This window comes from Euprymna scolopes, chromosome 39 (genome assembly GCF_053919585.1).
Source record: "Euprymna scolopes isolate OS-2025 chromosome 39, ASM5391958v1, whole genome shotgun sequence".
In the NCBI taxonomy this organism is placed as follows: Eukaryota; Metazoa; Mollusca; class Cephalopoda; order Sepiida; family Sepiolidae; genus Euprymna; species Euprymna scolopes.
This window is the reverse complement of record NC_136520.1, coordinates 72,042,332-72,069,010: the sequence shown is the minus strand read 5'-3', so window position 1 is coordinate 72,069,010 and position 26,679 is coordinate 72,042,332. Positions and strand designations below refer to the sequence as shown.

At 32.0% G+C, this 26,679-nt stretch overlaps 1 protein-coding gene across 1 annotated transcript in view; it reads left to right on the top strand.

Annotated features, from left to right (window-relative positions):
• Nucleotides 1-18,528, top strand: part of LOC145263864 (polycystin-1-like protein 1) — an 842,774-nt gene extending 824,246 nt beyond the window's left edge. Inside the window, exons 61-67 of the mRNA XM_080120938.1 lie at nucleotides 2,000-2,134; nucleotides 4,326-4,547; nucleotides 5,289-5,450; nucleotides 7,211-7,381; nucleotides 11,190-11,344; nucleotides 13,888-14,093; nucleotides 17,763-18,528. Of these exons, the coding sequence (XP_079977064.1) occupies nucleotides 2,000-2,134; nucleotides 4,326-4,547; nucleotides 5,289-5,450; nucleotides 7,211-7,381; nucleotides 11,190-11,344; nucleotides 13,888-14,093; nucleotides 17,763-18,388 (1,677 nt within the window). The 3' untranslated portion in view covers nucleotides 18,389-18,528. The remainder of the gene's footprint in view (nucleotides 1-1,999; nucleotides 2,135-4,325; nucleotides 4,548-5,288; nucleotides 5,451-7,210; nucleotides 7,382-11,189; nucleotides 11,345-13,887; nucleotides 14,094-17,762) is intronic.
• Nucleotides 18,529-26,679: the final 8,151 nt, after the last annotated feature.

Below are 26,679 nucleotides of genomic sequence, written 5' to 3'. Positions count from 1 at the left end.
TATTGGGGGGGGGGTGATCCACAGATTTGAACTCCATCAAGAACTTACCATGAAAATAATAATGGAGTGGAGAAAGACTAGCAATGTCTCCATTGTGAGAAAAAAGTTGTAGGAAAAGGAAGAGATTATTCACCACTAGATTGCGAAGTTGATTTTGGCAAAGTTATGAAAAGTTTCTTTTTATTTGTTTTTTAAATAATAGGTCACCAATTATGAAATCGAGAAGTCCATGAAGAATAAGGATTAATGAAATTGTCAGTTTGATGATGAAAAACATTGAGAGGATTGGAAGGTTATAGTCAGCTAACATACTTCCTAACTTCCAGCATAGTGCTACCGGAAGCACTTTTTCTTTTTTTCTCTCACTTCTATATCTCCCTTATGCATGTACTCTTTTTTTTTTTTTTTATTACATTTTTCTGATCTTTCTTTTTTATTTAATAATCATTGAAAAGGTTTTTCAGTCTTATTTTAATTAAGAATTATTGAAATTAGTTTTATTTTATTTATTTTTTTTTAAAAGAATTATTGAAAACATTTTTGTGGGCTTTACGTTTTTTTTTAAGAATTACTGGAAACACTTTTTACATTCTTTTATTTTTTAAAACACTTTTTAAAATCTTTTGAAACTATTTTGGAAATATTATGTATTCAAGTCCAATATAAAAAAGTTCTTGATGGGCCATTCCCCTTAATCCAATTTACCAAATTTACACTTCTAAGAATTACTATGATATTGTCCTTTTGACCACTGTACACTCTTTAATTCCTATCCTCGAGTGGCCTCTAGGCCTTAATAAGTGGTAATTCCTTTGTATAAAAATTCAAAAATGTATTGAATACCTTTTTTTTATGATGTCTGAAATTTTGTTAATTTCATTTCAATAATTTGATTTATTTTGATTTCAATAATTTTGTATTTATACTTTCATAAACATTTATTTTATAAATTCAAATAAAAACTTATTTTTAAAATTATAAAAAAAGCTTATTTTTTAAATTATGAAAAGGCTTATATTTATAATTTCATAAACATATTTATTAAATTTCAAATAAAATAAAAACTATTATTTAAAAAAAATTTTGTTATTAAAAGTGAAAATAAAGATTGTGTTATTTTTATCTTTTTATAATTTTGTTAATTTTTATTTTATATTTTTCGATAATGTCGTTTTCTTCTATTTTTATTTCAATAAATCGCTTCACAATAGAAATATTGAAGAACAATAAAAGTGAAGGAACTGATTTGCCTTGTCACCACTTCCGGTAGTATTATGCTGGAAATATGGAAGTACATCAGCTCAGAGTTTCCCAAATTGAAATTAGTTTTAATTTTTTTAAAGAATTATTGAAAACATGTTTAAAGACTAATTGTGTTATTTTTATCTTTTTATAATTTTGTTAATTTTTATTTTATATTTTTCGATAATGTCGTTTTCTTCTATTTTATTTCAATAAATCGCTTCACAATAGAAATACTGAAGAACAATAAACTGATTTGCTTTCACTAGCACTCTGCAGAAAATTAGGAAGTACGTTAGATAAAAATAAAAAGGAAGGCTTTTTATAGTGGTTTTAGCTAGACGAGGGTTTGCTGTGACTATTGGGAGGGGGGGATCTACAGATTTGAACTCCATCAAGAACTTACCATGAAAATAATAATGGAGTGGAGAAAGACTAGCAATGTCTCCATTGTGAGAAAAAAGTTGTAGGAAAAGGAAGAAATTATCCACCACTAGATTGCGAAGTTGATTTTGGCAAAGCTATGAAAAGTTTCTTTTTATTTGTTTTTTTAAATAATAATAGGTCAGTAATACTGAAGAAAAACAAACTGATTTGCCTTGTCACTGCTTTCAGTAGCACTCTGCAGAAAATTAGGAAGTATGTTGGCTGACTATAACCGATTGGTAATGATGTGTGGAATGGTTAGAATCTGATTATGCCAAAGGATTGCAACATCATTAAAATATTTGTACATAAATTAATTTTTTTATTTCAGATCTTAAAACTGCAATTGGGTCTTGTCCTTTATTTGTCCATTTTCAAATTCCTCTCCCTGTCACGTTACAAGACCCTCTTTGCCATGATAGAAAACGTCTACAAAAAAGCTACGCAAGAAATTATCATCTTCACGGTAAGTGTTTTTTTTTTTTTTTTTTTTTTTTTTCAACCGTTGAACATCTACCTAAAATTAAGTAAGGCCAGCTATTACTCGAGGATAGAGTTTTGGAGGCAAAGCCTGTTTTCTTGTCATTGAAGGAGGAGTAAGCAGAGTTGTATCATTTAGATACGCTTAAATATGATATTTTAATTTTTATGCAGATTTTGTATATATTATTATAAAGTCAATTTTCTATCGATTCTTGTATATTATAAAGTTGTGATTTCAAAAATAAAAAATTTATCCATATGACTCTCAGCATTATTGGGGACACTGACTTCTACTAAGGTTGCTCCTTTCTCCTTCTTGTCCCATATCATTATGTCACGTTCAAAAGCTCCATTTACTAAATACGTAACTGTAGGAATTGTATAGTCATAGTGGATGGTGTATGACTTATTTCCAACTGTTTTTTCTGGTAATATCATAAATACATACCAATATAAAATTGATAATACTTGCCAATAGTACAGGGTGGAACAATGAATTTGTTACCCTAAAGAAAACAACACCACACCTTTATTTTAAAGCTTTTATTGAAAACATCAATTCAGGTAACTTGATTATGTAGTAGAGCTGACAGCTATTCAATGTAGCCGCCTTCAGCCTCAATCACCACCGGAACTGAGAGCATGTCTTCTTCTCAAGTGCTGGTGGGAGCTTGGTGAATATTTGGCAGATGGCAGCAATTAGGCTGGCTTTGTTATTGTGAGAGGTTATGTTGGTGATGTTCTTGACGTATGACCAAACGAGCGGGTTCAAATCGGAGTAGGAGGAGGCCAGTGAGAGAAGGGTACAAAGTCGTAGCACTCCTTTTGAAGCCAAACCTGCGTTTCTTTAGACTTATGAGCCAGCGCGATTCCTGCTGCCACACCCAGGGTCTGCCAGCGGTCACCTGATTGCAGCAGGGGATCACCACACTCTTCAGCACATCCAGGTACACTTTGGTGTTGACTTTCAAGTCAACTTTGAAGATGTGAGGTGGCATAATGTGGCCCTCACTTGAAACCACAACAAAGACCATAACCGTGGCCGAAAACTTTGTTGAGCTGTGCCCTTAAGCGTTCAATCATCCGGATTTGCATTTTGAGGGTGCTGTTGTTATAACTTGGATCAGTAGAAAGCATGGGTTGTACAGTAGTGCATTTCCAATCTCGCTCATTGAACACTGTATCACTTTCAGACATGATAGAAGGCTCCTATTGCTCTTAGGATTTGTACACAACTGGCCAACTAGTAGATGGTCTGCAACAACAAAAAAGAAAAACAGTTTTCACTAAACGGAAATGGAATCATGTCGTCTCTTCTAGGGGCGACAATTTTATCGTTTCACTCTCCTATAATTTTCTGGATCAGGATCTAACACTTATCATTGGCTGGTTTTAACCTTGAAATTTTTTTTTGTTGTTTTTTAGCTCAAGTAGCTTCATGCTTTGTCTAGAGTAATTTCTATAAAAATTACATGACTCTCATACTATAATACAAAGATATTATCTTACTATCATTATTCTTATGTGATAGCCATACTATTTTTTTCATAGATTTTTTTTTTCTAATGATTGATTGGATGTTCATATAAAACAGTGTCTTGCTGTTTTTTTTTTGTTTTTTTTTTAAAATCGCTCCAAACAAGACATAAAACCACTTGATGTAAAGAGCTAAAAGAAAAATAAAACTTTAAAAACTAACAATAAGTATTAGATGGATAAGTTTTGACCTAGAAAACAGCAATTCTTCCCTCTTTGTAAGACACCTCGCTCATGGAATGTGAGAATTAAAGGATAAAATAAAGGAAGCGAGTGTTACGAAACCAAGGTTCAATTTCTATTCTATCTTGTTTTTCATCATGCATAGTGGATGACAATGCAATTGAATGGCATCACCTCGTTTGTCAACATTGAAAATGCAAAATTCTTACTGGATATCCAGAAACAATTGAGACAAGGAAATGAAAAAGGTAAAGCAATGCAACGGTGCAGATTAAATGGGCACGTCTTAAGAATTGGTGTTTTTAGCTTTTAGCTTTTTCCGTCCATTATTACAATTTTTGGTCAATTGTTAATTCCAGAGTGGTTAGATTCCCCGATAATATATCTCCCGCAATCCTGAAACTACCGTTCATGTTGTTTTAAAAATCTGACATTATTTTCTCTTTATTATGCAGGTATTCCTTGTTGGCGTCATCACGGCTTACACGAGCCTTGGTCACCTGGCGTTCGGCTCATTTGTTGGTAGTTTCAGCAACTTCTGGTCCGGCTTTCTTGTCATGACAGCTTTACTCACAAGGAACTCTGACTTTGCAGAAGTTTATTCAGATTCTAGCCTGGCAGGGAAGCTGTTTGTTGTCGCATACCTTATCACAGGAGCTGGACTTTTCTCAGCTTATGTAAGTAAATAAATATATACTAGACATTTTAGTCCATGTTAGTGGTAGTAGTGGTAGTATATAATTTAAGTGAAAATTAATAATTGAATATTCATAATAGTTTTGTTAACGTTACGGGGTTTGATTCTTAAACTAATTTTTCCAATAAAAGATAAGTGTGATGCAATCAATGTCCACATTGAATTGTAAATTCCAAAGAAAATCGGTTGAGATACTCCTTGTAATGTTACTCCTTGTAATGTTACTAGAAGCTCTCATTCTTTCACCGCCCCACTAAAGGATTTCAGGGAACCCCCATTATGAGGTCCTGGATATGACCTTAAACTATATCCGATGGTGAGGCCCCAGCTTGTGGGCTTTGGGGAGTGTGGAGCCACCTTTTAATTGCCACTGCTCCCAGGTCCACTCTGGCCCGGAGTGGTAGTACCTGTTAGGGTCCAAACTATGGGTTAAATAGAAACCGACTTGAAGAAAACAAATATATTTTACTAAAAAAATTTTTTTTTCTCCAAAATCACTGGATTCAGCATTAAATAACCTGAAAAGGGGTAATATGCCATGAAACAAAAATAACCAACCAACCCCCATTATGATAAAATTTGCCATAACACCCCTCTGGTTAGCAGTATGGACCCGTTAGGAAACTCTGAATTAGATTTATCAACATTTTGTACCATTTTAAAGAAAAAAATTCCTGTTTTTTTTTTAATTATTTTAAGTTTTTTTTCTTTACTTTTTCAGATTTTGGCAATCCTGTCGTCAAACCACACAAGTTACAAACAGAAAAGAATTGGTGCTATGAGTCTTCGGGATTCCTTGATATTTGTCTGGCAGAAACTCCTCACTTGGACAGGATTAAAGAATGAGAACTCTACGACTTCTGGAGACCCAAGTCTACCGGCTGTAAGTCACATAGGAATTTCACTGAATTCAACAATTTTTGCTGAAAAAAAAAAAGAATAAAATAAAATAATCATAATGTTTATTGGTTTAAAAAAATTGTTTTTTTGATAATAATAATTATAGTTTTTCTGTATATCTATTTTAATTCAAAAATATATATTTTTTTAAATTTAATCCAATTTTTGTGAAATATTTAATTTCACAAAAAAATTAAAATGTAATTTTCCTTGTGACCATAATGTCACTTAGTATCACCCCCCCTCCCACTTCAAGTTAACGAGTAAATATTTTAATTTTATAATTAAAAAAATATTTCTCTCCCTTCATTTGTAAAACCAGCTATTTTGAATTTTCAATTCTGTCACTTGAGGTGCCTTTGGTTTTGCAATTAACCAATTGTTCTGAAACATTAGCATCTTCAGTGTAGCGACTTTGTAATATTTGTCTATATAAATAAAAATATTATACTCTGCTCTTTTTATTGAGCACTCTTAATAACCTTGTTTTAATTTATGAGTTTTATCTCCTGAATACCTTTAACTTGGTGTGTGTATATATATATATATATATATATATATATATATGGTTCTTGTTAGATCATTGAAGTTAAGCAATGATGAGTCTGGTCAGTACCAAATGAGTGGCCATTTGGGAATAGTGGACGCTGTACATATTGTGCCAAGATGTAGAATTTGGGAGAAGGTTAAAAACCACTGGGAGACATGCCCTCTCAGTTTGATGAAGGTATATTTCCTGAAATATTACAATATGGATCGTCCATCTGACCAAATAAAAATACAATACATGTAATATACTTTTTTAAATAATATCTTGTTAGTTATCATTCCAAAACCAGAAAATGTATTTAATTCACACTTAGAGTATTTTATTCATATTTTTATGTAGTATGTCTTACATGTGTTTCATTGAATAACAGAAGTTTACCAAACAATTTATTAGAGATTGATGTGTGTTGTAAAACAGTTGGAAATATATATATATATATATATATATATATAATAGCATAATGGTGAGAAGCCTTGACTGTCATTTGGGCAGTCAGGTTTCGATCCTGGCTTGAGGCAGTTGCCTGTCTAGCCACACTGATGAGCTGTGAAGCAGTGAAACAGTACTGTATGTGGATGATTTTATTTATATATATATATATATATATATAATGTAGAAATTTCCAGGTTCGTATCTGGTGGGGGGGGGTTGATCCACTGGTAGACATCCACCCTCACTCTTTGTTAAGACGTGTCTGCTCTCTCCTGGCAGTCATTGATTGAGTTTAGCAGTTGTTCCAAAAAGTATGGATCGTTCTACACAAAGCCTTCACCACTATAAACAAATCATTTTGTACAAAAATTTCAGGTAGCTTAGTTGTCTGAACTTTATATATCGGGATCTGATGTGGAAAGGTCCAGCAATTTTTTTTTTTTTTATTATAAAAATTACTCCAGGCAAGGCATGAAACCACTTCAAGTTAAAAATACTACCCAATGATAAGTTTTTTATGGATAAATTTCGACCCAGAAAACAGCATTTCTTTCCTCTTTGTCAGAAACATTGTTTATGGAATGTGAGGATAAAATAAGGGAACTGAGTGTTATGAGCCTGCAGAAAGTTCTAGGTCTGTTTTCTACCATCCATACAAACATATTTAGCTTTATATATAGATGTATAATATAACCTGCAAAAATGTCTTTTGATATGTGTTACTGGTTGTGATTTCTTTTAATCATGTCCAATCTTTTTAGGAATTCACTCTGGCGGAGATAGAATACCAAGTGGATGAACTCCTTTTCCACATGAATGCATTGCTCGGTCTCTCTGGAATGCCCGAGAAACCCCTCTACTACCTCACCGATTCGGATGCCACTTCAGACGACCGAGTCGGAGATGACGGAATATCAAGCGGCGGATCAGAGGTAAAAGTTTTTTTGTTTTTTTTTAATTCATTTACGAATATTGATGCCATTCATCATCATCATCATCAACAACCATTTTACATGCTGGTATGTATTGGACATCTTTTAGAAATTGACTTCCAAACTAACATTTCTCTGGCCAGGTTTTTATTTATCCCTCTTTCTCTCAAATCTATCCTTTATCACTTCTTGAATACATTTTTTTTTTTTTTTTTTTTTTTACATGGGGGTCACCACTTATCAAGGCCCGAAGGCCACTCAGGGCTAAAGGTTATTGCATGTACAGTAATCAATGAGATAGTATTGTAGTAATCATTAGTATTAGGGGTTTTGATAGTGTCTTACTTAAGGGGGCGGTTTGTCAGGAGTTTGTTTATGTTGGACTTGAAGACGTCCAAGTTGTAGTCAGGTGGGAAACAGGCAAGCGGTAGAGAGTTCCACTGGCGTGCAGTTCTAAGAAAGAAGCTTTGTTCATGGAATCTACGTTTGGATTTAGGCACAGATAAAGAGTGGGGAAAATTATTGACAGTAGTTTCAGCCAGACGGGTGTTTCTCGTGAAAGATTGGCGAGGAGGGGACGAGGGATTGGAGCTCAGACGAGCACCTGCCATGGAAATAATGATAAAACAAAGACAGGCTCGCAACGTCTCTCTTCTGTGGGAGAGAGGTTGCAGGGAAGAGGAAAGGGCATCCCTCACTAAACCACGAAGTCTATTTTGTACTCTGTGAAGGCATGTTAATAGCATTCATCAGCAGCAGCAGCATCATCATATTTAACAACCGTTTTATATATTGATTTGCTTGTGTTTGTAAAATATTCAAAGTGTGTATGTCTATTTTAAAAAATTTTTTTTGTCAGTGTGCATATATGCATGACAGAGTATAGCTTGTTTTTTTTTTTTTTGCTTCAGTCAGTTTGAAAAGACCAAGGGGCCCCATTTTGGGGCTAACACTTGATTCTACTATACTAATTTATATATGAGGTCCTTTTTTTTTTTCTTTTTTGAGTAGATACTGTCCCTTTAAGGGCTGCTATTTGTATTTCATTGCGTCTCAATCTTCCAGTGATTGTCTATTTCTTAGTTTCATTTTATGTATAACTAGCAGGGAATGATGCTCGACTTTGCCCGGTTGTAAAATACGCTGAAATATGATATTTTAATTTGTCTAGATTTTGTATATATTATTATAGAGTCGTGATTTCAAAAGTTTAAAAAAAAAAAATATTTGGGTGCCATCAGCTAGAATTGAAACTGAAAGCAAAAGTGTAGCATTCAAAGCTGGTGATGTTACCACTTTACCAAGGTGACACGTATATGAACTGATTAAAAATAAACTAAGATGAATGCACAAAATGTATAACGATTTTTTTTCAATTTTGATCCCTTAAAAACCATTTTGATTGGCTAAAGACCCATAAAAGAATGATCGATAAAAAATCCAATCGTTTGAGACCCCTAGCGCCGTTCTGCGACTTTTAGTTTCGGAAGAGATAGAGTTTGAAAATATGGAGACAAACAGACAGACAAACAGACATAGTGAGTTTTATAAATTAGATTTTTGTTTCAGTTCTTTCAGACAAAGTTCTCAGAAATCAAGGGACTAACACTCGATCTCTATATGAGATACATCAATAATCGAATATTGCATTAAAATTCTCATTTACATCTCGAACATTATGTTAAGTTGAGACCATAATGTGTATGAAAGTAAGTTGAGTCGTTATTTGTTTGTTGTAACTTTGAAGGGCAGACGAGACAAGTGCAATATCTTGTTTCTGGATCAACTCTTTTGCCCCTCTGTATCAGAGTTTTGATCAATTTATGCTTGGCGACCGGATCACTAAATTTTTAACACTTTATGACCTGAATTTTGATGTAGATGATTTAAAAAAAAATATTTATTGTTAATTTTATTTAGTTGGGTTAGTCATACTGAGGGAATCTGTGAATACAACATGATTTTGAATATTTGGTCAAGGTTTCTTTTTAAGGAAAAATTATCCTCAAGCCAGGTTTGTCCTGAGAAACCCTTGTACATAGATCCTTAGATATTTAAGGATAGTGCCTAGTAGTGTTGGGACGATTAATCGGACTCAGGAATCAGAAAAATTGGAACTTTTGGGGGTATTGGAATCAGAAAAATTTGTACTTCACAGGGTAATAATACTATGATTGTCTTCAAACTGGAAAACTTGTAAAATTCAATAGTTAAACTATCACTGAGAATTTTTGCATTTCATAAACTTACATTGATTATTATCCATAGTGCTTAGAAAAAGTGTTTTTGACAACAAACAAAATCCTCCACTCTCTGAGACACATGGCGGCATACTGAATGTAAGCAATGGACAGTTGCAATCTAGACGTATCTGGCATCTACCCAGATACTGAACTAATACGTACAAGATGTGTTTGAATCAATTCCCACTTTATTTATGCCGTTATATTCATTTATTTACGACTGAATGAATTAGTTCAACAAGATCATAAAAGGTCAAATAATATTTTTATATTATCACCTAAAAATAAAATCAGCAGGATGATGAAATTATTTTAAATTGAAAATGTTGTCAACCTTAAATTAAAAAAAAAATAGGAGCTTCTTTGTTATAAGAGAAGAATCAAAAAGTAAAAAAACGCATTAGTTCAACCAGGTCATAAAGCGTTAAAGTAAAAAAGGTCCAACAGTATTTTTAAAAAATTTACTCTAAATTAATATTAGTATATGGCATAATCATGTTGGTGCACTGGTTCTTGCTAGATCACTGAAGTTAAGCAACGATGAGCCTGGCCAATACCAGTTGGGTGACCATTTGGGAAAGTTAAGCGCTGTATGTATGATGCCGAATCGTAGAAATTTCCAGGTTGGTATCTGGGGCACGTTTAACTCGCGGGAAGAGATACACCATCGAAGCAACACAAAAAGCAACGGAAAACTGGCATCTTTACTTGTCTTCCCGAAATTACCATGGCTCGACAATTTGGAGAGCTGTGGTCACTGACGCTGCATGCATACATTAATTGGAATCAAAATTAAATATGGAAAAACTAATTTTTTTCAAATTCTATCAAAAAAAAAGTAAATATGATTTTGGATAATTTTTAAGCAATAAATGGGGTGATCATTTTTCTCCAAGTCTTCCATATGGATTGGTCTTGGATATGACCTTAAACTATATCCGATGGTGAGGCCCTACCTTGCGGGCCTTGGGGAGTGTGGAGCCACCCTTTAATTGCCATTGCTCCCAAGTCCACTCTGACCCGGTTAGTTAGTTAGGGTCCCAACTATGGGTTAAATAGAATCTGACTTAAAAAAAAAAAAATATATACTCCATTAAAAATCGTTCCTCAAAATAACTAGATTCGGCATTAAATAACCTGAAAAAGGTTGATATGCCGTAAAACAAAAACAACCAACCAACCAACCAATCCATATGGATAACGTCAGACAAATTCAGCTTGTTAGTGGTATAAGTAGTCGGTTCTCCTGTAGAAGATGTCTCCCTGAACTACTTTCACTTTTTCTCATTCACACACCCCTATTTCAAATCATTTCTAGGTCATAAAGGTTTGAACTTTTTTTAATAATTCAATAATGCATGGATCCCAAGTTGCAACCAATACCAACACATCAAATAATCTGGCCATGATCATTGGTGTCAAGACATTCATCAGAGAAAGCATCCAAAGGTTGAGCAACATAAAGCAGTTTGCATGTCTTTGTTGCTTTTTATCCCGAATGAACTTTTTTTTTTTTTCCGTGTAACTTGTTTCAAATTTTAACAAATTCTTGATCATTTTTGCAGATGCGGGGTGAATTACTTTCTGATGACCGACTAGAGATGCGGGTGCATAAAATCGAAGAGAACCTTTACTCCAAAGAACCATATTTGGCACCGTTGATAAAAGGACAGACTCTGGATTCAGAGGTTTTGACTCCAGAAGAAGAGAACGAACTGAGGTAAGATAAGAACAATGTATCGGTTGAGATCACACACACACATACATACACATATCACACACACATACACTCCTACATACACACACATACAAATACACACACACACACACACTCACACATACATTCCCACATACGCATAAACACATACACTCCCACATACACCCAAACACACGCACATACCCCCCCCCCACAGACACTCCCACACACATGCACATACACCCACATGTGCACACATATACGCATGCACACACACTTATACACACGCACACACACACACTTATACACACGCACACACAATTATGCACATGCACACACACACACACACACACTTCCACATGCATGCACACACACACACACTTCCACATGCATGCACACACACACCTGGCATCTAGTTGTAAGTTTCTTCGTATTAACAACTACTACACAATGCCACACCATGGACTCTGTAAATATCTCTACTAGAACATCTGCAAAAAAAATTTTTAGACATCCAGTATAGGAGTACAGCCTAAAAACATACCGGGAGAACTGTACCCCGTCCGCCATGGCTATGCAATTCTTACAGCTAGATAGAAAACATGTCTGCTAAACATGACATAGCGATATGGGAAAAGTATGAGCGAGTAGCAACCTTAGTTGAAGTCATTCTCTCTACTGAGCTAAAAGTACCTGAAAAAGAAAAGATAAGTAAACATCAAGGTCTCATATTCAATATGAAATGAATCAAAGAAATAATTCAGTCATTCCAGTAATCCTACGAGTAACTGAACTAATTTAAAAAGAGAAAAAAAAGCTTGAAAAAAAAATGCTAGAAAATTTATGCAGTGAACCAATTGCAAGAGAGATCCAAACAATTGATTCGAATATGGAGCAGTGTAGTATCTGTTGTCAAGAGACCATCTTCCCATGAATTACCTCCTCCTTTTTTTAAGGAAGTGGGACTATTCCTCCCAGATATTACATCCGCCTTTGGAATAGGGAGCAATGTAGTATCTGTTACCACGAGACCATCTTCCCATGGATTACCTTTACCGTTTTTTCTTTGTTTTTGGTGTAGTGTACTATTTATTCTTTTTTCATCTTCTCAGGAATTACCTCCTCTTTTTTTTTTTTTTTTTTTTTTTTTTTTTTTAAGGGTGTGGGGCTAATTAGGAGAGGAGTTAATGTATTTGTGTTAAATGTTGAGACATTATGTTGAACAAAGATGGCGGCAGTAAATCAAATGTAGTCATGATCTCGAGTGTTGAGTAATTCTTAATTACAAAGATGGCAGCAAAGAATCAATGCAGTCACGATTTAGTCGTTTGAAGATGGAGGTTGACAGCGAACTGAATTGAATCCAAAATTCGATATTTTTCTAATAAAGTTGGAGGCTTCTGATTGATTGTCCCAACCTTAAGTTATAAGTACGATCGTCGAAATCATTGGGGTCATAACCTTATTATAAATCAAAAACATTTTAACAATTTTTGTCATGAGACCATCTTCCCAGAGAGTGTGGGGGAGATAATAACTGTCTATTCTGTTGTCATGATAACTTCTCCCTCCCCAGGCATTAACTCTTTTTTTTTTTTTTTTTCTGAGAGGTGGTCATGTTTATTCGTCATGATATCAATCATCCTCTCAGGCATTATCTCCTCCTTTGAGGATCAATGTATTATATGTGCATTCTCCATGATATCATCTTCCCAATCTGGCAAAAATATGCAAACAGAGGAAGCATCTTTTTGATAGTATCAATATATACGAGGTGCCTTCAATAAATTTCCAGATTTTTTTTTGTCTGGGATCTTTTATTTATAGTATGCGCATGAAACTTTAGTCCCCTTTGAAGTAATCTCCTCCGGCTGCAATGCACTTTGTGTACAGATCTAACAACTTCTGGAAGGCCTCATGGAAGTCATTTTGTGTGAGTGTGTCAATGACCCTCGTCACAGCCTCTTTCATCTCCTCAGTTGTCTTATTAGGACAGCATCTAAGGTTTTCCTTTAGCTTAGTTAATAACCAAAAGTCACAGGGAACAACGTCTGGATAAAAGGGAGGGTGAGGAACTGTCTTGATGCCCATCTTGGTCAAATAGTATGTAGTTGTGGACTGATGCATTCGGACAAACTTTGTGCGAATATCGTTCTTTTAAAGTGCCCTCGCGTCCAGATTGCATTTTGGAAATTCACCAGCTGTGACAATCAAGCTTTAGTAGGATGCATTTCAATTCCTGCTGTAGCTGTTCTTCTGAACCTGAAATCATAAAAATTGATCAGTCATCTCATAAGATGTATAGCAATAACGTACTAAATTTTCAAGAGTGTGTGACAATTTTAAATGCCTGTACAAAAAAAGTCTGGAAACTTATTGAAGGCACCTCGTACGTGTCGAGTTTTTGGTTACTTTCAACAAGGTTTAAGATATTATTTATTGTTTTATAAAGTCTTTTTTTTTTTTATAAAGTCTTTTTGTTTATTTATAAAGTCTTTTTGTTTTTTTTATTATAAAGTCTTTTTGTTTTTTTATAAAGTCTTTTTTTTTTTTTTTTTATCATGCAGATCTCATCTGGAGTTGAAGATATTTTGCCGATTGCAACTGCAACGCCAGGGGCATTCTGTAGCGTGTCCCTACCTGGAAGACCCAAGTATTGCATCTGCGGCTACTTCAATTTCAGGAAGCCCGAGCATCGACAGATCACCTTCATCCGTGTCGAACAGCAGTCGTAGACACACACATACTGAGTTTCCAAACTTCAACGACTTAGGTAAGATCTTTTACTCATAGTTTTGTCTTTATAATCAACTGGAAGAATGGTTCAAATTATTTTCCTGTACACTTTTCTGTTCCTTTATGAAGATTAAAATCCAGATATATTGATACTAAACCTTATGTCCAGAATCCTTACTCCAATTTTGATCAAAATCCATTATATGATTTTGATTCTAGAAAATGTCTAAAATTTAAAGCTTAAAAAATCCGAAGAACAAATTGAAATTTGGGGAATCTTGCGTAATTGGTGTCTAATTACTAAATTTAATCCAAATCTAAAATATCTGAATTTTCTAATTAGGACTTTGTGGCCATATTAGGCTCTCTAAAAACCTTTAAAACACTTTTGAACCCTGAAATTTGGAGAATATTTCTTAATATATATTTAATATGAATCAAATTTAAGGCCAATCTGAAACATTTGAATTCAAAATTTAAAATTCAACAATACATAGTTACTTCACATTTGGAATAGTAGAATAATATTTTGATTAAAAAAAATGGTATTGTTTGAATAAAAAAACAAATTACAGGTCACAGCATTACTGGTTAATGTTATGTATTGTATATTTTTAATTACTTTTAATTAAATATAATAGATAAAACTTTCTTACTCCCACGTATACCAGTATGTGTCAATAGTAGCTGAATACCAAATATGACAAATATTTTGTTTATGAAGTTGGAACATAGGTAAGTATTACTACACGGATGGTAATAGTTACATATATTCTAGCAGTTATAATTACTTGCAGGTGTGTGTGTATATATAGGGCGAATGAACTCTTTTTCTGGGTCAACGGCCAACTAGCACCATATATATTTGTGTGTGTGTATGTGTATTGGGGTGGAGAGGGCTCCCGTAAGCCGTGGTGAAGGCAACCTTTCTAGGAGAAGCAAATCTCTGATTTAAAAAACCATAAAGCGGGAGACCAGTACCCGCATTAAGCTGGTCTGCAGTTTAATTTGTTGCTGGCTATCTTGCTCTTGCTTGTTGCTGGATCTCAACATTTTGAACCGAGAGAGAGAGACTAAGCTGTCGTACAAAGCTAAGACTCTGTAACATCATCTGTGTATAGATACTCCCTCAGGCATTTGGGCTCATGGATTTTAAATGTCTGAGGGAGTGGTACTCGTCTGACAAGACGTTACAATCATCATCATCATATATATATATATATATATATATATATATATATATATATATACACACACCTAAGGTGTTAGGGAGTAAATATGAAATGAAAAATTCAGGAAAAATGAAAAGTGAGTTTATGGAATAGTGGATAAGCAAAGAAACATACTAGTATAAATAAAGACACAAACACATCATTAAAGCTGAACCAAGATATTTTGGTCAATTTGTTTGATCATATTAATTTAATATTTTTTTGGTTATAAAATGAATATGTAACAGAGTGTGTATGAGCGTATGTGAAAATAGCAGCAGCATCCAAAAAATAGATAGATAGTGAAGGCATTAGCAGCAGCAGCAGCAGCCGTTTAAATACTATGAAAATTATCAAATGTGCGCAGGCTTGTGTGACAAGAAAAAGAAAAAAAGATATTAGCAGCAGTAGCCGAAAAAGCACATATGCAATTAGAAGAGCACATGGTCAGAGAGAAAAACGCAAAGTATGCAAAGAAAGGGCTGGCATGTGATTGAGGAGATAAGAAAAGTGTGCGCCGGGCAAGATGGATGTGGGGTGGCGGCGAGAGACTTTTAAGCTGGTGTTGAGATGGCAGGGTTTTGTTAATCTCATGGCAAACGAAATGAACCGTACAAAAAAAAAAAAAAAAGGAGAAACAAGCATTGTTTGGAAAGTAACAGTAATAAATGCTTTTTGCTAAAACAGAAAAAAAGCTGAGTCAGATTTATTTAATTTTGTTTGGTTGTAGTTCTGACAGTACCCATGTTACAAATATAGTCAAACAAATCAGCTAAAATATCTTGGTTGTGTTTGTGTTCTTATTTCTATTAACATTTTCCTGCTGATCCACTATTTCATAAATTAATTTTCAATTTATTTATATATATATATATATATATATATATATATATATATATTAAAAAATATAAAATAATTTATATAAAAAATAATTACAAATATATAAAATATTAATTAATTTAGAAAAATAAAATATATAAAATATTAATTAATTTAGAAAAATAAAATATATAAAATATTAATTAATTTAGAAAAATAAAATTTAGACAGTTATCCCCCTTAGATTGTTTATGTTTTAAAAAAATCCAGTTATCTCCCTTGCATCTTAAAAGTAATATAAAAATTAATGGCTATAAATCAGACGTTAGTTATTTTTAAATGCAGTAAAACATTTTATTTATCCAGCGCTTTAATTTAAAAAATAAACAGTAAATACTTAATTGAATCATTTGTGCCAAAAAACCAAGGACAACATGCATATATATAAAGTGACAAACTTAAAAACAATTATTGACATGCCGTTGCCGTGAAGGTATTTAAAAAAAAAATGTTTCTTTCTAAATAAAAAATCTTTTTCATTAAAATTCTTTTCAATACACAAATGTACATAAGAAATTGTTTCTTATGTTTCAGGTTCATCAACCTTAGTTATTACAAAAATGCTAATTTATTTTGGTGTCTTACCCTATCCCCACCCCATTTGTGCTGATGAGGAGACAATATTAAAGACACATTCATTATCAATATTTATTTGTCAATATTAATAAAGTGAGTATCGTTTCCGAAACGATCGTACACTCAATTTGATTTTTTGTTTCTCCTTTTGAAACTGATTCATAATTTACAATCATTAATTTATCCTCAATACACACACACATATGTATAAAAATAAAAATACCAGCGGTGGTTGACGTTATGTTTTGAGAAAAATAGAAAAACCGAATGAAATTATTAAAATAATCAACGTTTCGTCCCTATTTCAGAGGACATCTTCAGGATATTGAAGTAAAAATGCAAGAAAAGAAAAAATCATAGACCATACGACAAAGAAAACAGTTTTTGAATCCTACCCATGTCGGGAAGGACAAACGTGTGCGTATGGGAAGGTTGGGTTGTTCAATGTCTATATATAGACTTTTAAAAATGCGTTAAATAAATATGTACACTTTTTTTTTTTTTCTCTCTAAACTTATTCATTTTGTTGAAATATTTAAGGAAAAACGGTTAACCAGGATCTGTTTTTATATTTTCTTATTTCATTATTATTTTCCCTATGCTAGGGGCTAAATAGTAGAAGCCCTTTCTTTGTGTAATAGTATTAGTGTTTAATATTAGTGCTGATTCTACTTTTATATATATATATATATATATATATATATATATATATATAGTAGTCCCCATTTATCAAAGTAAAGTCATTATTGTTAATTTGATCCATGTAAATGTAGTGAGTTCCAAAACCTTCTCAAATAAAGGACTCGACGCCCATTGGACAATGAAAATAATAACATGAAAGGTGGTAATAAAACCAACAAATATGATTGGTTAGTTCGAGTAAACACCACTTAAACATAAAAGCATCTCAAACCATACATTTAGCCCGATTTCTTCCAGGAATGAAAGATGGTCATTCTGTAGCTTACTTGCCATTAATATATGTTCATACTACTATATATAATGCATATATATATTTTTTTTTTCTCTTTTACCTTTAGAAAATCATTTGGATGATCTGAAACCTTCTGGACCAGCCAGTCCACTCCAACCAAATGCGAGCTATGGATTAGATTTATCCACCTTGCCGCCCACAAAGTTGAATCTACCCGGGCCTTTATCCGCCGAACGATCCAAAGTTTTTCCAGTGCCTTTGAAACCCAAGATGGAGCCAACAGAAAAGATTTCTTCAAAGACTTCGGAACTTCCACCAAAGCCGACATATAAATGCACCAAAACGAAAGATTCAAAAATCCCACCGCTCCACAATCTAACAGGTGGATCAGGACTCCGTCTCTTGCGTCATTCGAATGATTCCAAGAGAGGTCTGAGGCGAGACAACTTACCACTCCAAGAGTCTAGTTCTGGATCGGAGCTCGATGCCGTCTCCCATGGTCGACGCCTTCCCGGGAAGCGCAATCTACGCAAGACCAAATCTCGTGGGAAGGGAAAAGGTGGTGCGGCCAGTTTGGTTCCGGTTGGGATTTTTGAACAGCTAAATCTTGATATGTCCGAGGATGAAGATGAGACAAGAACGGTAGACAGCTGTATCCAAGAACTCGAAGACGTCACATTGGCCTTGATGATGACGACAAAAGAACCCACAATTCTAGAGGATGATCCCTGAAAACCCTGCTGAGTTCTATGGATGCAGCCAACAGTATGGCAATGTCAGGACTTGTCTTATTTTGTGAGAAAAACGAAAAAAAATGCCTGAATCCTTGGCCCTTATTGAAGGAGCCGAAAGAGAAACATATACTCTTTCACACACACACACACACACACACACACACACACACACACACAATTCACACACACAACTGCAGAGTATGATAGGTCGATTTGGGAACTACAAGTTTACACAAATACTGGTCGTTAGAATTGGATATTGTAAAGGTTACCACAAAATAATTTATTAATTTCATCATTTTTTAGAAATGAATTTTAAAAATTGAAGTTTTCCCATTCTTTAAAAGTATTGTTGGGTTATTTGATATAACTAAACCAAAATATCATATATATAAATATTAAATATGAAGTGTGTGTGTATGCATATATATATATATATATATATATATATATATACACATACACACACTTCATATGTAATATTAATTTATATATATATATATATATTAGTGTTGAGACAATGAAGTGGAAATTGGAAAAATTGGGATTTTCGGAGATATCGTAATCAAGAAAATTTTGTGCCAAAAACATGATTCCTTTAATTATCTATTTTATTTTATTTTGTTCAACACTTGCTAGTAATAACGAAATAAAATAATAAATATCGATTTTAAACTAGCAGTAAAACTAAAATCGATAGATCACACTTTCGCAAAAATTTTTTACGTTTCAGAAAAAACATCTACACGGTTAACATGTGTTTTTTTTATGGTAATTAGGGAAAAAATAGTAACTTTATAGTGAAATGTTTAGAGATTTATAAAGAATCAGAATCAGTAATTGTATCAGAATTGGGAATAATACAGGAATCATCCCATCACTAATATATATATATATATAGCCAGTAGAGTTTAGTTTCCTAGAAGTACATCCAATGAAACAACATGTGTCCATCAAAAGAGTGCTCAATGAGTAAACAGAGCAAGTATATTAAATTTATTTATACAAACATTAATGGCTACATATGTGCATACATGTTTCTGTAATCACCCGTGTTGGGGGATTACGTCTTCAGGCCAAGAATTACCGTCAAAACTGATCAGTAATTCTTGGCCTGAAGACGTAATCCCCCAACGCGGGTGATTATAGAAACATGTATGCACATATGTAGCAATTAATGTTTGTATAAATAAATTTAATATATATGCATACTTTTAACCATTTCACCGAGGACAGACAATGTACTATATAAGCTTACAATTGTTTCGGCCCTACTGATATGTTTATAGATAGTTCGATGTATATATGTTTTTATTTTCATTCCAGTACAAGGTTAATATGAAGGTGGATTTAATCATCAAGTCGCAGCAAACATTGGGATTCGATTTTCCACTAAGTAATTTTTCTAATTCATCAGCGAGGGAAAACAGCCAATAGGCCCATCAGGAACGTCTAATAGCAGTCTTCATTGTTAATGATAAGAGAGTGTCCATTTATTTTTACATCTGCACATACTCGCCTTTAGAAACACTATAACCAACAATAAAAGGCTTAAAAAAAAAAAAATAAAACTAATAAAACTTATAAGAAACAATTTCTAGTTTCCTTATGGGAGAATTAGTTTATTATAGCAGAAAGATTTGAGTCAAATTGAATGTTTCTCTAATGTATGTGTGTATATATATAGACGAATATTGGCTGAAGAGAGCTTGATAAGGATACCTTAAACGGGCCTTATTATCGGGCTTGAAACCGACGGTACCAATGACCTGTCTCAACTAACAACTTTCTGTACACAAAATATAAGTACGCTCTTAAAATTTGGATTTTCCTTTTAATTGAGCACTCTGCTGGAATTCTTTTTCCAAAAAAAACTAATCATATATATATATATATATATATATTAGTGCTGGGACAAATAATCAAGTACCAGGAAAATTTGTGTCTATTTTCTTGTCTTTGTTATTTGATTTTTAAAAGTAAAATCTTCCACTGCAGGTAATAATGATAAAATAATAAATATTGATTGATTTTAAACAACCAGTAAAACTAAAATCTATAGATCATTTCTTATAAGTGTGTGTTTACGTTTGAAAAAAATATCTGCACATTTAACGTGTTTTTTTCTTATTTTGTAATTTTTTTTTTTTTTTACAGTAATCAGGAATAAGCAACTTTATCATTAAATATTTAGAGATTTATTAACAATAAAGGGTAGGGAAGTAGTTTGGCAGAGCATGGATATTTTGTTGTTTTTGATCAGGCGATGTCCCTTAATGATCCGCATTAAAATTTTAAGGATTTTACTTTTGATTTAATCAAATAGAGTTGGTACGGAAGTATTTTGATAGAGGGTGGATATTTTGAATTTTTTTTTTTTTTTTTTTTTCGATCAGGTGATGTTCCATAATGAAATGCATTAGTGATTTTGAAACACGTCAATGCGATTGACTAATTGTTTAGTCCAAGGCCATATAAATTTACTGGAAGGACATAAATTAGATAGACTTTTACTTTAAGAGTTATGGGCATCTTTTTTTGATTTTAGAAGAGTGCTGTGTTTTTGGAAAGCTACCTAACCCAGCCCAATTCTGTGTTTCAATGTTGTCGAGTGATTACTGGCGAAAGTCAGTTTATGCCCTAAATAAATGAATTGGGTGATCTGCTTGATAAGTTTACTGTGAATCGCCATGTTTAGGTTTTAGGAAAGGAAAAAAGGGGCAAAAACAGAGATTAATCTGTATTTTCCATTAAAACTAGTTTATTATTGGAATAGCATCATTTTATTTTTCGCTAAAAGTTAAAAAGAAAAATCAATTTTTTATTTTTTTTTTTAATGCATTTTTATTATATTTTCTCATAAAAGAATGAAATTTTTAGATTCACTGCCGTGTTTTTTTTTTGTTTTTTTTCCGTTTCTTTTTGACCAACCGGATTTTCTTGTTGGCATTCGTTTTGCCCAACTCTTTTTAGAATCAGAATGAACCGGATGAAGGTTTCCAACATCCATAAGTGAAACTGGTGCTATGGAACTGACTGGATTTGAACTTGGCACAACCAAGTCATCATCGTCAGGCCACCATGGCATTTATCACTTCCCATTATCACATGAATCTTGCCAACAGGTTATAAAAGATAAAGTCGGCCTACCCTATTATTGCATGAATAAATATATTTATACGTATACGTGTGTATGTATTTGTATATGCATACATCTCTATATATAATGTATATACCTATGTGTGCATATATATATATATATATATATATATATATGATTCCAAGTTAATATTTTTCAGGGGGAAAGAAACCAACGAAGTTTTAGCAAGGTTAATACAAGAGTGCTCAATACCGAAGTAGGGCAAGATATACTTTTTATTCATGAGCATGTTTTGGTCAGCCAGTTGCTAGTAACCAAAGACCTCTTCAGGCAATAAGCTTTTGTATAAGCAATATCTCATGAAGAGGTCTCTAGTTATTTGTGACTGTCTGACTGAAACATGCTCATGAATGTGTAGCGACATATTAATGCTTATATAAAACAAATAAAAACTATATATATATAAACAGAGAGAGAATAAATGACAAAAGGTTATATTCCAAAATTCGTGATGTTGACCATCTTATAATTTATTCCTTTAATTCAGTTGACTTATACAATTCTTGACAGTATCTGTTTTGTAGCGCAAAATCAATCACTTAATTATTATATCAATCAGTGAATCTATTATGCCCTTAACACATCAGAAGAAATAAGGGCATAATAGATTCACTGATTGATATAATAATTAATAGATTGATTTTGCGCTACAATACTGCCAACTGAATTAAAGGAATAAATTATAAGATGGTCAATATCATGATTTTTGGAGTATAACTTTTTGTCATTTATTCTCTATATTGCTCTGTAATTATATTGAGCTTTTTAAATAAGGATTGATATATATTATAAGAAAATATATTTCTACAGATATATATATATATATATATATATATATATATATATAAGATAAAATTATTAACTAACAGTTTATTTTGGATTAAAAATTTTTAATGTTTTCATGTTGGTATTGTGGTGTATTGTTTTCTTTTTTTGTTTGCTAAAATTTTTCTATCATGAGAATGGAGGGACTAGTATGCTTCTTTTAGGTATTGGCAAATTGAGCTTGTTAAGTGTACAGGCAAAGTGTTATTGCTGTTGTAGCTGAAATTAGCTCAATTTTCCAACTTCTAAAAAAAAGAGAGAGAGAAACATGTAAACTTACAATACATCACAATACTAACATAAAAAGAATTTGGTATAAAACAAAGTTTGTTATTACATAATATTTACCTGAATGAAAATCCGCTACCTAAATAAACACACACACACACACACACACACACACACACTTATATATAAAATTCATAGAAGACATAATAAGATGTACAAAAGGCGTACGACTAATTCTGCTTCCAATTTATGTTTCTAATATTTATATTTATTCATAGGCATTGTAGAAATTAAGTCTTATCTTTTTGAACGCTATATCAAGCCGTATCAAATAAAACTAGATAACACAGATATCAAGTGTGTATTCTATTATTAACAATATTTCTAGATTACATCCCTTTTTCAAGTAAAATGAAAATCTTTTTTCTGTTTTTTTTTTGTTTTGTTTTGTGTTTCTTTTCTCCATATCCAGTCTGGCGCATGGTATCAAATGTGCATTTTTACAAATGCTTAATTTTTTTTTATCTTTCAAGTTTTTTTTTTTTGAATAGTTGGTTAATTTTTTAGAAACTTTTTAAGACTAAGTGTAAAAATAAAATCTTATAGTTTATTGGAGGCATAAAAAGAAAAAAGAAATAGAAAAGACTGTCCTCAATCCAATTGAAAAAGATGTTATCTCGAAATATTGTAAACAGCTATAATTATAATATCCACTATATATATCTATATTATCAGGTTTTAATTTTGAATCATGTATGAAAATCTTTCCCAAGTATAATATATATATATATGCAAATCTGCACATGTACGTACATATAAACACATACATATGCATAAAAACACATAAACACACAATGAACATCACTAGAGGTCCAAATATTGCTTGTGCCAATCTCGCCCACAAATGGGAAAAATTTGGTATATAAGTAAGATGAAAATAAAATATATTTTAACTTTTGAAACAAAAAAAGAAAAAAAAGAAACAAAAAGAAAAGAACTCACTGTATGTTTTCCACAAATATACTTTCGTTTTTGGGGGTGGGGAGTCATCTTGTTAGAATTTTGTGTTTATTTAAAAAAAAAAAAATACAAAGAAAAAAAAAAAAGGAAGAAACTTATAAAAACTTCAAGAAAAAAAAAAATTAAATCGGGCTGGAAATTAAAAATAAACGTTTTGTCCTAATATGGTATATAATCAGCCCACACTGTATTTGTGCCTTTGTTTTTATTATTTTTTTTTAATTTTATTTTATTTTAAATTTCTACAAACTGCAATCATCCTTCCAGATTATCTTGGATTTTTCTTTTGTTAGCCGCAGTTTAATCAGCCAAATTATTGCAGACAGAATCTGCGATTGGGTGGGAATCTATAATCTCACTTTGTGCCTTTGTAATTATTTTTGTTTCCATGCAGATACATTCGGTCAACATTTATTTTTTTATTATATATATATATAAATAAAACAAGGCTTAGTCAACGCTTGTAGAACCATTAAAACTAATATATATATATATATATATATATATATATATATATATATTAGTGTTGGGACGATTAATCTGAATAAGTATTGGAAAAGTTTTAGTTTAATTTCCAATTCTAAAAAAAAAAACGATTTTTTTTTTATTTTATTTTTTTTTTTATTTTATTTTAGCACAAGTAAAAATATCAATGAAAATCAAACAATTAGTTTATCAAAATCTTCGATATGATGCATAAAGAAAAATTTTTAAGAAGTTTGTCAGATTAAAAATAAAATTATATTGTAATTAAGATTAATACTCTCCATTACCCTCCCTTTCCCAGTGAAATCTTTTTTTTTTTTTTCTTCGTTTTTAGACGCTTTTTAATTTGAAAGCTGTAAATCGTATCAGAATCTATAGTATAGAATGGAATCAGTAATTGCACCAGAATCGGGAGAAACTTGTGAATCGTCCCATCACTAATATATATATATATATATATATATATATATAAAGAAAAAAGTTTTCAGATATGTCATGTGACCATTTATCATTGAATATTTGAATTCATCCTTCAAATTCAAATCTTAATACTTTTTAAACATTTTCATCATTTTAATTTTTAAGGTATCTATGCAAATATCGAATACATATATGGTACAAAAATAATTAATTCCCCAAACATAACAGTTTGGGACCTTTTGTGTGTCCCCTTTTTACAGATTAAAATCAAGATATAATGCTACTCAGCCTTCTGTCTAGAATCCTTATTCCAATTTTGATAAAAATTCATCACATGATTTTGATTCGACTACCACTCCCCATGCACAGTTGTTTCTGTTCTATATATAAAAATGGCAATGTTTGTGTGTGTGTTCCTTGTAGAAAGAATGGTTTAGAGAATCTACATGCCCACTAAAAGTGTATTTATATGTAAAACTTTCAAAGAGGTGATCCTGAATCTCTAAATGCCCCATTCCTAAAGGAGCTGTGAAGGTAGAACCCCTCTTAAAGCTTCCAATATATCCTATTTGGTTGCAATTTAAATTACGTGTAAATTTTTTGCGGAAGTCTATAATCCCAGAATTATATGTTTCTCCTCTAATTCTTTAACTATGTAAATCCAATTTTAATGAAATTTAAACCAGGCATTAATCCATGGAGTTTTCCAAACTATTAGATATTATTTGGAAGCAAGAAGGGAAAGGTACCATAAAAAAAAGTCTGAGGGTTTTATGAACAGAGTGAAAAAGGAGAGTTTTCATCAGTAAATATCTATCAACATCATCTTCTTGCTAATCTCTCTCTCTCTCTCTCTCTCTCTCTCTCTCTCTCTATATATATATATATATATATATATATATATATATATAAACTACTTCATTTACTCACATAAAATTAATATATGAAAGTATAAATTTATGTGTAAACTTCAAAAGTGCTCAATACATAGGTAGAGCTAGTTAGTAAGTTATAAAATATAGACAGACAACCACAAAATTTGCGCATAAGCCTGAAGAGTCCTAGAGTGGATGAAACGCGGAATATTCAGTGTAGCTTAATCGCCATATATATTTTATAACTTACTATATATATATAAAGTGATAAACACTACCTGTCTGTCTTAAGAATGGTCTCTACCAAACTCCTCTGTCAATTTTTGGTCTACAGACTTGAAACTTTAGAGAGAGAGTATTTGCACCTGTGGAACAAATTCGATTTGGTTTTATCCAATAAAAATAGCTGCTTAGGGGTCAAAATTGAAAAACAAAATTGGAACTAGGCAGACATAAGTTGACTTAAAGTGCTCTTGTATGTAAGCGCAAATATACATTTATATCATAAAGTTGGTTGAATTTTACCGTTTTCTTATTCATCTAATGATAGTAATGGCTGAAATGTTTTGGTTTCAATTCTAGCTGACAGTACAAAAGTCAAATTTAAAAAAAAACTTTTGAAACGCTACTATATATGGAGTGCAATATAATAACCTATAGAGTATATAATAATAAATATGAATGAAAATATATTTTAGCAAGCAGCCTGCTAGTATATATATATATATATATATATATATATATATATATATATATGGAAATTCTGAATTAAATTATGTAGAACTACAAAAAAATTTATTGTTTGACAAAGAAGTACAAATTATTATTAAATTTTTTCCTTAATCCATGAATTTTCGATAAATACCTTATCTCATCAGAGGAAATGTTATTAACAAAATAGATGTGGGTAATTATAAATTTTGCTTATTAGCACATAAATTGAAATTTAAAATGTGAAAAGGACACAAGGACAGTTGTAAAATCCAAAGCAAAGAATATTCCAAAGCTATATTCGTGAATGATTGCAGGTTTTAAAGCATATTCCATAGAATCTGAGTTTCTAGTTTAAACATTTTTATTTACTTCAAAACCTTTTGATCATATTAAATCATACATTTTCTTGTTTTTCATAGAAGCAACACATGTTCAGTCTCATCAATGATGAAAAATCGTAATTTTAATGAAAGAAAAAACCAAAAAAAAAAAGTGAAATATTATTCCCTTATCAAGAAAAGAGAGTTAATTTCTGTATCAACAGATTTGGTTAACGTTTAT